The sequence below is a fragment of the Didymosphaeria variabile genome (assembly GCF_027946475.1).
Source record: "Didymosphaeria variabile strain IMI 356815 chromosome Unknown scaffold_7, whole genome shotgun sequence".
In the NCBI taxonomy this organism is placed as follows: Eukaryota; Fungi; Ascomycota; class Dothideomycetes; order Pleosporales; family Didymosphaeriaceae; genus Didymosphaeria; species Didymosphaeria variabile.
The window spans coordinates 3,119,018-3,131,411 of NW_026611626.1; the positions used below are offsets into that span (position 1 = coordinate 3,119,018).

General features: G+C 52.9%; 4 protein-coding genes across 4 annotated transcripts; 2 read left to right on the forward strand and 2 right to left on the reverse strand.

Moving 5' to 3' along the window:
* Positions 1-477: 477 nt before the first annotated feature.
* N0V89_010195 (uncharacterized protein) lies at positions 478-1,523 on the forward strand (the record flags this gene model as incomplete). Its single annotated transcript, XM_056218940.1, has 2 exons — positions 478-481; positions 661-1,523. 2 exons carry the CDS (start codon positions 478-480, stop codon positions 1,521-1,523), a joined length of 867 nt encoding a protein of 288 aa, XP_056068205.1.
* Positions 1,524-1,987: 464 nt separating this feature from the next.
* MET15_2 (Homocysteine/cysteine synthase) lies at positions 1,988-3,393 on the reverse strand (the record flags this gene model as incomplete). The annotated part of the gene is made up of 4 exons (XM_056218941.1): positions 1,988-2,155; positions 2,237-3,113; positions 3,164-3,309; positions 3,388-3,393. The coding sequence occupies 4 exons, from the start codon at positions 3,391-3,393 to the stop codon at positions 1,988-1,990; spliced, it is 1,197 nt and encodes a 398-aa protein (XP_056068206.1).
* Positions 3,394-7,845: 4,452 nt separating this feature from the next.
* Positions 7,846-8,877, reverse strand: N0V89_010197 (uncharacterized protein; the record flags this gene model as incomplete). Its single annotated transcript, XM_056218942.1, has 1 exon — positions 7,846-8,877. The coding sequence occupies one exon, from the start codon at positions 8,875-8,877 to the stop codon at positions 7,846-7,848; it is 1,032 nt and encodes a 343-aa protein (XP_056068207.1).
* A 1,339-nt stretch (positions 8,878-10,216) lies between these two features.
* Positions 10,217-10,934, forward strand: N0V89_010198 (uncharacterized protein; the record flags this gene model as incomplete). Its single annotated transcript, XM_056218943.1, has 2 exons — positions 10,217-10,220; positions 10,327-10,934. The coding sequence occupies 2 exons, from the start codon at positions 10,217-10,219 to the stop codon at positions 10,932-10,934; spliced, it is 612 nt and encodes a 203-aa protein (XP_056068208.1).
* Between the last annotated feature and the right edge of the window lie 1,460 nt (positions 10,935-12,394).

The window sequence follows — 12,394 nt, forward strand, 5'->3', positions numbered from 1 at the left end:
CATTCGGAAAAACAACAACAAGGGTCTGAGCCTGAATTCGATCTCCGTTCGATCGCTAATCAGCCTGCCACCCCACCACACCTTGCGTCTCACGCTGAGTCCTGCATGCGGCGCTCTTTATAACTGCCCACAGCTATGTGATGTAGCCTAGCGATCGCAAGCCCACCATGTCGCCGTACCAACATCTGTTTTCGACAAACGCCGTCCTCAACGTCTGGCGCAACTTGCGCAACACCCGCGACCAGAACGATCTGCTGCTGTCCTTCCATGTACATCCGGACGATGTGCGGGGTGCGAAGGATCCGAGGTATGGCAAGGGGGGAGTGGTAGAGACTACGACCGATGATACGGGGAGGAAGAACACGGTTGTGGATGGGAGAAATGCGATAGATGGGCGGAGTATCGGCTTTGTGGTGCCATGGCGGAGCATGCAGGCGCAAAAGAAGGAACTACGGGAGAAAGAGAAGGAGTTGGCGGATGCGTTGGTTGTTCTGGCTGGCGAGGTCTCCTTTGCGGGTAAGTGAAGCTCCTGGTAGAGCCTGGGTACACTCAGTCCACGATCCGGAACCTATTCTCTTCAGTATCACAGTGTACATCGAAGACTTACAACCCCTTCCGTGCTCACTGTCACCAAGAACCTAACCACTAACGTTTATCTAGACCTCCCACCAGCCCTCCAATCCTCCCTGACCCAAAACCCACTCATCCAAGTCCGCCATCTTGCCGCCGGCCTCTCCCGCCAAATGTCCCGCATCGAGATCCAAATGGCGGACAACGAGCCCTTCGCAACCGGCAAGAACCTCTACAGCGGCGGCGAAATCATCCGCAAGTACCTCCCCGACATCGAAACCCTCTTCCAGCAGCGCCCCACGCCCCAGCGCATGATCTTCGAGTTGCTCATGGAACTCAAAGACCTCGTCTACGCCGGCATGCTAGGATGCGAACGCGAAGTCATAGAGTGGGATCTCAACAACTTCTCTTCATTCGAGGATCTCGACGAAGCTATCGTTCGGGCTATCACACCCATGTCTTCAGATACAGCACGTCCTGACTCTGCGACCGGGACACGCAAACTGCTCCGCAGGAAACCTTCAAGTCTAGCAGGCCCGAGTCGCCCCTGGCTCCACGAAGAATCGGAAATCCTCTTCCACCTTGAATCCCTTGACACCACCGCTTCTGCAATGACACACCTCCCCGTTCCCGTCACGGACTTCGTCGCTAAATCCGCTATCACGCTGCGCCGCACGCTTCCCCGGCAGGTCCTCAACGACCACAGTCTGGCGAAGAGGAAGAGAACAGGGAGGTGCGCTGAGTACGCACGCTGTATGAAGTGGGCGGGCACGAGCTGGCGACAGGGCGGCGGGTGTAGGAGGGGATGTAAGAATGAAGATGAGGATCCGGAAGGGTTGCCGAGCTGGCATAGTAGTAGTCGGTGGTTTGACCAGACGGGGACGTACATGGTTGGTGGAGGGAGGGGGAGTGTAGAGCGGAAGTCGAGTGTGCCAAGGGTGAGGGAGATTTGATTTCTATATGGTTGGATTGGGGACTTAGGTCTGGGTTTGGGCGTGGGCGGACTGGAGTTCTGGAGTTGCGGCGAGATGATACCCTGATGTACACATGATGCAATCTATCTCTTTTGTACTGAGACATGTGTCGCGTCCGGATTATACCGAGTTGCAAGACGTGTACTTCGTTGATTCATGCCGTTCTGTGCGCGCATCATGCGCTGAGTTAACCCGGGCTAGGTGAGTGTTTCGCACAACAGCAGTCGAAAAAGTCACCAAAACATACTCTACATGGCAGATCACAACTAGCACACCCATAGCCACAAAGAACCATCACATACCCGCATTCGCTCCGCCTGAAATTCTCATCATGCATGTGACATAATCAAATATAAATTCATCGGATCGCCTGCATATACTACGTGGTATCTCATATCCTACTCTACGCTCACCTCCTCCAGTCCCAGAAATGCCTCCACTACTTACGTCGCGCCCGACAGCGAGCCCTTCTGCTCCGTAGACCCCGCGTTGCCGGCGTTTGCCGCGTCGCCCTTCTCCTCAGGCTTAGTCGCCGACGCGGCAAACGACTGCTCGAAGTCGGCAATAATGTCGTCGATGTGCTCTGTGCCGACGGAGATGCGTATGAGGTCCTAAGACGGTGATTAGCCACATGTCAAAGTTCACCGTCATTCACGGTGTGTATGATGGTTAGGGAAAGGGAGGATACACACCTCCGTAACACCACCACTCTCCTTCTCCCCATCGCTCAACTGCTCATGCGTCGTCGTCCACGGATGAATAGCCAGCGTCTTGCTATCGCCCACATTCGCAAGATTGCTAATCAGCTTGAAGTTATCCACGACCTGGCTTCCTGCTTTTCCGCCGCCTTTCACGCCGAAGGATAACACGCCGCCGAAGCCGCGCTTTAGGTACTTCTTGGCTGTTGCGTGGGAGGGATGGGATTCTAGTCCTGGGTAGGACACCCATGATACGTTGGGATTCCTCTCGAGCCAGCGCGCGAGCTTGAGCGCGTTGTACGCGTGGCGTTCGGCGCGGAGGGACAGCGTTTCCAACCCGAGGATGAGCTGCTGCGCGGCGAACGGGTTGAGCGCTGCGCCGTAGTCGCGGAGGATTTCGACGCGCGCGCGGATAATGAAGGTTATGGGGCCGAACGTGTCGTAGAATTTGAGCCCGTGGTAGCCCTCTGATGGATCGTTCATCTGCGGGAAGCGCTTCGCGTGTTTTCCCCAGTCGAACTTTCCGCTGTCAACGATCACGCCGCCGATGGTGGTGCCGTGGCCGCCTATCCATTTTGTGGCGGAGTGGACGACGATGTCGGCGCCGTGGTCGATGGGGCGGACGAAGTAGCCGCCTGCGCCGAAGGTGTTGTCTACGACGACGGGGACGCCGGCTTCGTGGGCGATGGCGGCGATCTTCTCGAAGTCGGGGATGTTGTACTTTGGGTTGCCGATGGATTCGATGTAGATGGCTTTTGTGTTGTCGTCGATGGCGGCTTTGAAGTCTTCGGGGTTGTCGCCGTTGACGAACTTGGTTTTGATGCCGAGGCGGGGGAGGGCGACTTTGAGCTGGTTGTATGTGCCGCCGTAGCTGGATCCTTGAGTCAATGTTGGTCATGAAGATTAGATCCTTAAACTTACAGATTGGAGGTGGAGACAATGTTGTCTCCTGCGTGAGCGAGAGTAAGGATGGCCATGAACTGAGCGGCTTGTCCTGAGGATGCTGCCAAAGCTGCTACACCACCCTCGAGCGCAGCGATTCTCTTCTCGAAAACATCGACTGTGGGCTAATGAGGGTCAGCGAGAGACCTGTGGTGATTGTTCGCATTTCCAATGTCATTCTTTCTCCAGAGCTGGAGACTCACATTCATGATACGACTGTAGATGTTACCAAACTCCTTGAGGCCAAACAGCCTCGCCCCATGAGCCGAGTCATCGAAAGTGTATGACTGCCTTGGTTAGCCCAAGCTCTCCGCTCATTTTCCCTATATCAATCCCAACGTACGGTGGTCGCATATATAGGCACAGCGCGCGACTTAGTAGTGGGGTCTGGCGCCTGTCCTACGCAACACAAGTTAGCCCTCGCTCTCTCCTCAACATCCGCGGACCCTACCAGCATGTAATTGCAGCGTCTCAAAGTTCTTGGAGAGTTCCTCTGCCATTGTGACGGTATGCGATACAAGATAAGTGGAAGAAAGACGTGGTGCTGCCAGTAGACCCTAGGACCCCTCGTGCTACTATACTCACGCTACACGACCCCAATGAATAGCGCCAGAGATATTGCACAAGAAGCCTTTTCAATCACGCCATCTACCGATCCGCGAACCTCGCTTCTGTTTGTCCCGTGTTGTTCGAGTTGGTCTGCGGGGCGTTCTTGCGTGTTCATATACGCCTCGGGCACCACCCACGGCCACGGTATCGGCGATTTTTGATGCCATCGAGCATGAGCTGACTGCTGACTGCTTCCAGCCGTCTTTGTCTACAAAGAGTTGTCTACAAAGAAGCCGTAGTGGGCGTCCGGTTTCGTATTCAGAGCAAAGCGCGTAGTCGCGCGTCGAGCACGCCATAGCTACCCCGCTGCCCCGCTTCATCGTGGGGTGCCTGGTGCCAGTTAGTGCACGGTCGAGTGTAATCGACATGACAGGATACTTAGGACATGTCAAGCGCGAAGCCGAATCGAGACGAGACGGAAAGGTTTAAACGTTCCTGATTGACACGTGGTTGTGCTGTTAGAGTCGTGTCGGCTGTAAGTTGGAGGACGCTGTTTCCTGAATCGAACCTACACGTGTGCACCTTCCGAGGTCGTCAGTCGTCACTTCTTGTCTTCATGCCTGCCTTCGAACGACTCGAAATTTCGTCACATCTTTCCTCAGACCAGGACTTTCTTTACTCCTCGAAGATTGTCCTCGCGCATCCCTTTGTCCCGGCGTGCCATGCGAAACAAGACGTCTGTCTACAACCTCGAGACGTCTCTCTTCCTATCTGCGTCATCATACCGGCTAAAACATCAGCCAATCCCCTCGCAACTCGATGTCTGAAATCACAATATCCCACGCAAGGCTTAAGATGCTCTCTCCAATGCCTAGGGTTATCGGGTTCCTGCCTTATGAAAGCCTCGGGTAATTGGTAGTACAAGCTTTACTCAGCTCTCATCTGGGGGCTGTGCGATAACACAGCCCCGTGTGTCTTCGTTCAACTCCTCCATCTTGTCTGCCTAAAAGGTGCCAGCTTACTTCACCATTCTTCTATTACGATCTACACTAATACTCGGGTGGCCGGAACGGACGAAAAGACGCTTTGTCTTTATCACAGTTTGTCGTTATCTGACGAAACATACCACAGCGGTAAGAGGAGCATAGATCTTAACTTCATATTTGTATTGTAGAACCTAATCCTTTACAGCCGATATACCACGCGTATTACTACATGCCCAGGTGCATGCGACCAGGCGGCAACCTTACATTGTATACGTAAGGACCAAGTCTCAGAAAGTGCCATGAGTTCGCGCGCCACGCAGCCCCACCAATTATGTTCCTACGAAGCCTTCAAAAAGCCTTCAAAACTAGTCGAGATAGTCTCGGGTGTTCAAAGTGCCTCCTTACAGTGAGGCTACTGGAGAATGCAGCACAAGCAAAGAACTCGCCATCAGTTCCCGGCTACTATGCCCCAAAGCGTTCAAGTTGGTCCGAATTTCCGATTCAATCATCTATGCGTGTATGCCAAGAATGCGGAAGCAAACTTCGTCAGGGCTCGCTCGATACGATTGGCACAAATCTCGTTGATTTCCATGATAATGTCTACGATCGTCCAGAAAGCCTTCCGAGACACGGTTGTTCTCTTTGTCTTCTGGTTTTACGGGTCAAGTGTGCGCAAAGGAGTCTACATACCACACACGAAGCGCAACATCTGGAGGTCAATCCAAATTCTCCATCCCAGTTTTTAGGGTTTTCAGTTCTGGTACTTCTCGACCCCCAAGAACGGAGTAGTAGAATTGTCCGCAGGATGAGAGATTATCTTGACAGGTATGCTCCTTTAGCTCTTTTTGGTGGCTTACGAGTATGGCTGAATCTCAAAGTCATAGAGCCATTGACGACGCAAAATCGCGGAAGAAAATACGAATCTTGTCTCTCCACCAAGTCAATTGGTTGCTCGTCAAGTCTTGGCTACAAAACTGCGAAAGTTCGCACACAGGAAGCTGTGATCAAGTGCTTTTCGAGCCAAAGACGGCTACTTCTAGTCTGCAAACATACATTGATGTCAGAAACCGGAAGTTGATTCAACGTCCATCCTCTTCCCGATATTTTGCCTTGAGCTATGTTTGGGGAAACTTCCCTCAACTGCAGTTGACCAAGGCGAACAAGATAGCTTTGTTTCAGCAAGGCTCCTTGCAACGACTGGAACATATGCTTCCTCAAGTCATAAGGGACGCAATACTGGTGGTGTCTCAACTGGACGAGGAGCTTCTCTGGGTTGACTCCTTATGTATCGTGCAAGACGATGAAATCGTGAAACACCATATGATCCGTGAGATGGCCTCAATATACGATCAAGCCGTGGTAACTATTGTTGCTGCTCACGGCGACAACGCCGGTGTCGGATTACACAGAGTACACCAAAACAGTCTAGCATCTGGCAATGTCGTAAAGCTCAAGGATACAGGCCTTCATTTGACTGAACGGTTTCCGCTAGGTGGTATGATGAGCTCATCGGTCTATAATTCCCGAGCCTGGACATTCCAAGAGAGACTCCTGTCAAGACGTTGTCTCTACTTCACAAGTTCACAAGTTTTTTTTGGATGCCAGTGCCGGCTCTGGTCTGAAGATCGGTTCGACGACTCCGAAGGCAGTTTGACAAAAACGTTCGACCTCATTAATGGCCCAGGGTCCAGGAGCTTGATTAAGAAAGACCTCGCTGAGTTTGGGGATCCACTATCGATGGAAGACGAATTGCAGATGCGCCGTTATAGCAGACTCGTCGAGGAGTACTGTCGCAAGCAGCTCACCTTTCCAATGGATATACTTGACGCCTTTGCTGGGATCAGTGCTGTCATGGAGAAGCTCAGCAACTGGACCATGGTTAGTGGACTTCCCAAGCAGTCGCTGGATCTCGCCCTTTTGTGGGAACAAATCGACACGACTTCATCAAGGGGCACAAACGCAAATCCACAGAACAAGCGGTTTCCCACGTGGTCCTGGGCAGCCTGGACGGGCGGTATCCACTACAACGAGTTCTTCTCGTCAGACCTTATCGTCTTCCATTCCCCTTTCCACATAGGCATGGCCGAATGTCAAGAATATATAAATCCTGCTGTTTTAGAATGCGTAGAGCCTTCTGCTGTCTCACGCTCCTTGGACAGTTGGAACAACCTTCACATCCTTAATTTCTCGTCAGAAATCGTACCCAGTACCAAGTTTTCTTTCAAACACGTAGGCCATCAGCATCAGCAGCGACAGTGTATGATCTATGACCCGCGCGGACAATGTGTGGGGACTGTACCTGGCATTACTCCTAGCATGGTCGAGACTCTAGAAAGCATGAAGTTAGACCTCGTTCTTCTTTCTGCTTCGAAGCTGGCTGTTCACAGATTTGCTACCCGGGAAGACCATGGCGCTATCAGTTTCTTCAGTAACACCCAGCCAAGAGATCCGTGGAGTGTCCTCAACGTAATGATAGTGAGATGGGATGAAGGGCAAGCTTATCGCGTAGCTCTGGCATACATCCATAAGGTACCTTGGAAAGCGGCAGAGCCCGAGACAAGAGATATCCGCCTTGCTTAGGTCTGCGACTTAGACACGGCATGCTCATATAGAACTCGATGCACTACAAATGGCTACATGACTGGTACTTCGCAATCGCAATATCTTTGAGATTTCCTGCCCACGGACATTTGGCTATTACTGGAGCGCGGAACGTAGAGCTGTAGCAGAGATCGCAGTCACGAGGAGAACTTGCGATTGACGGGTGCGTTTCAAAAACAAAAACCTCTACAATCCACCTTTACACTCCATTTCTACACCTCCTTTTACACCTACTTCTACACGTAAATCACGTCTACAAGTCGCCTATAGAAAAACGCTCGCACCGTTCGTACGTAAACGCAAGTGCGTGTCACTAAGACATCCACATCGGCAGCATACCCGTGCACGCCTTGTGATTTCTTAGACATGGCCATTCGTGGTGTGTCAATAATATGTCACCGGCTCATCCCTGTCCCTTACCACCATCATACTGACAGACATGCAAGGTCTCACATCTTCCAAGCATAATAAGAAACCCCAGCCTTCTAATTGTCCCAGCCCGACCCCCCTCGCCAATCCATCCTTTTACACGCGCTTCTCCCCCACTCCACTCCTCCCAACCCTGTTCATATCGCGATCAAACTTCTCTTTCTTCGCGTACCCAAAAACCTGCTGTGCTGCAAAATACAAGACCGGCCCTGCGAGCAACAACATCCAACTGACTGCCAATAGTATCAGCACCGTGATGCAGAACCCCCAGAACGCAAAACTCAGCGCCGCTGACTGCCGCACCCACGTGCGGGTTTGCACTTCGGACGGTAGGCTCAGGATGACCTGCATGGCGGACATGATGAGCGACACCGACGCGAAGACGAAGACGCCTGCTTCTACGAATTGTCGGAGGTATGCCGCCGTGTGCCAGTGCATAGTGTAGTAGTGTCTGTTTGTGCCCGCGTCGTCGTGCGAGCGGGGCCGCAGCACGCGGATCAGCAGATTGAGACGCGTGAGGCGGAATTGCCCGAAGTGGTAGCGGGGAGCGACGTCGCAGTCTTGCACGTTGCGGAAGGGGGAGATGAAGTGTTCCCATTGGAGCCACTCCACATGTTTCGGCAGCAAGCCCTTTTCTACAGCGAGGGCGAGGTCGGAGCGGTGCCGGATGAGATGGGCGTAGGAGCGTAGAAAGCCTAGTGCTACACGTGTGTCGAAGTGCGGAGCATCTTTCGGGTCTTGAGCATCTGGCAGGAAGTGCAGCCAGAAGTCGTGGTTTAGCAGGCAGAGCGGCATGGGCTTGATGCAGACTTTGTCTTTGAACCAGACGAGGTGGAGGGCGGGGTCTTCGGTGGGGACGATGGATCTGCCTTTGAAGACTTGCTGGTGGAGGGCGTCGATGCGGTGGCTTTCTTTGGTAGCGCATACCCACAGCCAGTTGTACATCTTATCTAGGATGGCGGTTTTCAGCTCGGCATCGAGGAAAAGGCGCACTTCTTGTTTGTTCAGGGGCACCGAGGGCTGGTCGGGTACATGGTGAATGGTAGCGGCTTGGTTTGGGCCCCCACTTAGAGCCAGCACCTGTTGGTCGAGGGCGTGCTGTTTTAGGAATGGAGGGTTGGGGGCCATTTCGTGGACGAGGTGAGCGAACGAGGAAAGTAAGTTGCGGGGCCCGCGTGCAGAGTGTGGCTGGCCTTTTGAACTCTACGAAGCAGGCAGTGGTAGAGCCCAGCCACGAAGTATGTCGCCGTCATCGCGTCGCACATGCGTATCTATGTTGTTCAGTGGTGTGGCAGTGTCCAACGAAAATGCGCGGTCTCGCAACCTTCGCTACACATAGGGGATGGTTTCCGTGAAGCGATGAACGCAGTACCAATGATAACTATTGGTACCGTGGCGACGTCCCAGGCTTACGAGGCTCTGTAGGGTCCTGACGGGCGTACACCATGCGGTGCGATCACTCGTCCTCCCGGATGGGTCCCATAAGGCATTTATTGGGAGAGGAATTTCGCTTAAGGTACGTGAGATAGATTGACTCACTCATCTGAAGTTCTTGACTACGAGCTATTGTCCACCTCATAGATTGACTCACTCATTTGAACCTGTCGAGTACAAGCCATGTTCCTCCTTATAAACCGACCTTTGTGGGTTGACCCTCATCTTTCAGTCTCATTGCATACAAGCATACAAACACCTCCATTCACGCTGCTTTACCTGCTCGCTCCGAGTATACTGTTCGTTCTAGCATACATCTGGCCTGGGATATCCTCCATCATTGAGCCTGGCCAAATCTACAACTTGAATCGCTCAAGTGCAGGACATACCAGAAGAAACCCCTAATCCACGACCACTTCGCTTCAGGCCAGCAGCAACCGCTTAGCACAGCATCATACCCTCCTGCTCCAATGGCACCCGCCAAACAAGACCACGACACCGCGTCCCTCACTTCAGACGACAGTAACAAAAAGTGGAGAGAACAAGCTCACAACGACGCGCACGAGACCGGCCGCAAATATCGGAAATTCTACGAACACTTTGGTACCTATGGTATGCTTCCGCCCTGCACATCCATACCCATCTATCTGACGCGTTGCAAACCCCAGGCTCGAATAGCAGTTCCGACTCTCTGAACGCCGCCAGCTCCGCCCAAACCCCATCACGCGTCCCCCTCGCCGTCGTCGAAACCAACGCCCAGCGCTCCAAACGCGTCATCTACGTAAAGCACCGGCCGCTCAGAAAATGGATGGACGCCGTCGGGCCCAAGGGCGTTGCGCTCAAGGTGCTCAGCAACCTACAGATCGCAGGGCACTGGGGCCTTACCATCGGGCCGTATACCTACGACATCTTCCAGTACGATGGGGAGGTAGTGCTGCATGTGGGCGAGTGGAGGGTGGGCGAGGGTGAGAAGAGTAGAGTTAGGACTAAGGATGTGGGGAGGACGTGTATGACGGATGGGCAGATTTGGGAGATGGGTATGTATATTATATTATGATATCGTAAGATGGTGGATTCTTCTGTACCGTATTGTACCGTACTATACTATAAAGCACACACGCTGAGTCGTCTCTACTTGTATAGCGAAAGCAATCCACACCCGCATGGCTCCCCACGGCTACACCCTCCACTTCAACAACTGCCACCGCTTCGCAAACGACCTCGCCGAGCGCATCGCCACGCGCTCCGACAGAGCGCACACCACCCTGCGCATGCGCCTGCTGTACATCTGGAACTCGCTGCCTGCATCGCACCTCTTTCACGCGGGGGAGTTCACTAAGCAGCTTGTGCGGCTCCCTAAGAAAGTCTTTCTCGAGCGCGTCCTGGGCGAGTTGACCATCTACGGACCGATGGACTCAGGCTTTTGGCATGCGCTCACGAAGGAAGCGCGGATTGGGACGAAGGCTATTTTCTTCTTGCTTACTGTTGGTGCGATGACGGTGTTCTTGCAGATGGCGAGGGGGCTTACGCGGTGGGATCCTGAGGACGCGATGTATCGGGCGGAGTATCTCAGGCTGTTCGAGTGTATCCCTGGAGTTTCGGAAGATATGGCTAGCACGTACCTAATGTGTGCGTTTCAGGGGCCGAAAGTCCTAGGGAGTATGGTAGATAGTTTGTTTCAGGCGTCTGCGAAGGGGCCGAAAGGTTTTCTGAAGGAGAGCTTTGAGCTGCTTAAGGGTGCGGTTCCGTAGCTGTTAGAGATGGGCGATGGGGTTAGCGAAGGTAGTAAGGTCTTGGCTCGAGACATGATAAACTATATACACTTTCTCTGCTATACCGCAGTACCTAAGCAGACTCCTCTCTTACGACGCTGTCCCCGTGATTGCGCCCCCTCGGACAACGCCCATGAACACCAACTCCGACTTCACCACCTCAACAGGCTCGTGAACACGTATCCAAGCCTTCCACTTATTTTTTGTGCTGCGACCCTCAATGCCAGTAAACAGGCCCTTTACACACCACATTCCAACCTAGACATTACCACTTAACAACTCACCGACAGGTCAAAACATATATCTACCACTAAGAAGATTGTCTGATAGTATGTGATAAAGTGCCGGAAGAGAGCTTACGCAATAACTCCCACGCCACGCACGCCCATCCGCACAACCACAGCACAGCACGACACCACCACGTTCATCTCACACTAACCCGCCGATGGAGTCTCGTACGCGTCGCTAACACGCACAAAGCACACCCTTCGCGTCTCATATCGTAAGCGTATCCCTCACGTCGGCATTGCTATATGTCCAGTCCAGCCATCTCGTCCCCGTCCTCACACCATCCTTAGAAGGAAAGAAATACTCAACACATGAGCAAGGCCCATCACAGCTATACTGAATCCATTATAGAGCGGTCGCGAAGGTGCACCGCCCCCCTTCCAGTACCCACCAAACAGCACGGGCACGGGTTTAAATAAAATACATATATATATACATGAGAGGTATGTACCACCCCAGCCCAGCCCGGTCCTAGCCATGCTACCCCTCTCCTCTCCCTTGTTTCAAATACCCATCTCTCTGCGTGTTTCTCTGAACACTGCGATGAGAGGGAGATGAGGAAGACACTACGGGTGAAGGTCTGGAGCGGAGGTGTATCAAGGCGTTGTGGGAATGAATGGGAAGAGAAGGTGGGAAGCGCTACTGGTGGGTTTGGTATGAGGTTGATATGATGAGGGGGAGGGTATGCATAGCTATGCAGCATAGGCTCGATGAGTGTACAGAGCGTACGAAATGCGGTAAAGAGGTCAGGTTGATTACGTGAGTGGCCGGGCGTGGTCGACATTGAGAACAGTGTGCGATTCGTTGAACTGAGTGGGAAGACACCTGTGGTTGTTCAGGGGGAATGCGTAGGGTCAGCTTTGAGTTTTGGAATGCGGTATATGTTGGGTTGTTGGGATAGAAGAGAGCTACGTTTGTAGAGGTGGATGAGCAGAGTTGGCAGAAGGTTGATAGGTGAGGGCTCTGTTAACTTGAAACAATGGTTGAGGGTGGAGCTCTTGGTCGTTCTGGGCCGTAGCTTTCAGAGCGATAGACCAGACCCTACCGTGGATGAGCATCTTTCAAGCTGCGTGATTTCCCATATGAGGCTACGGTGACGTAGGCTGGACGCGTTTGGTTGAGCAAATACTGGCACTATTCAACAGGAGAGC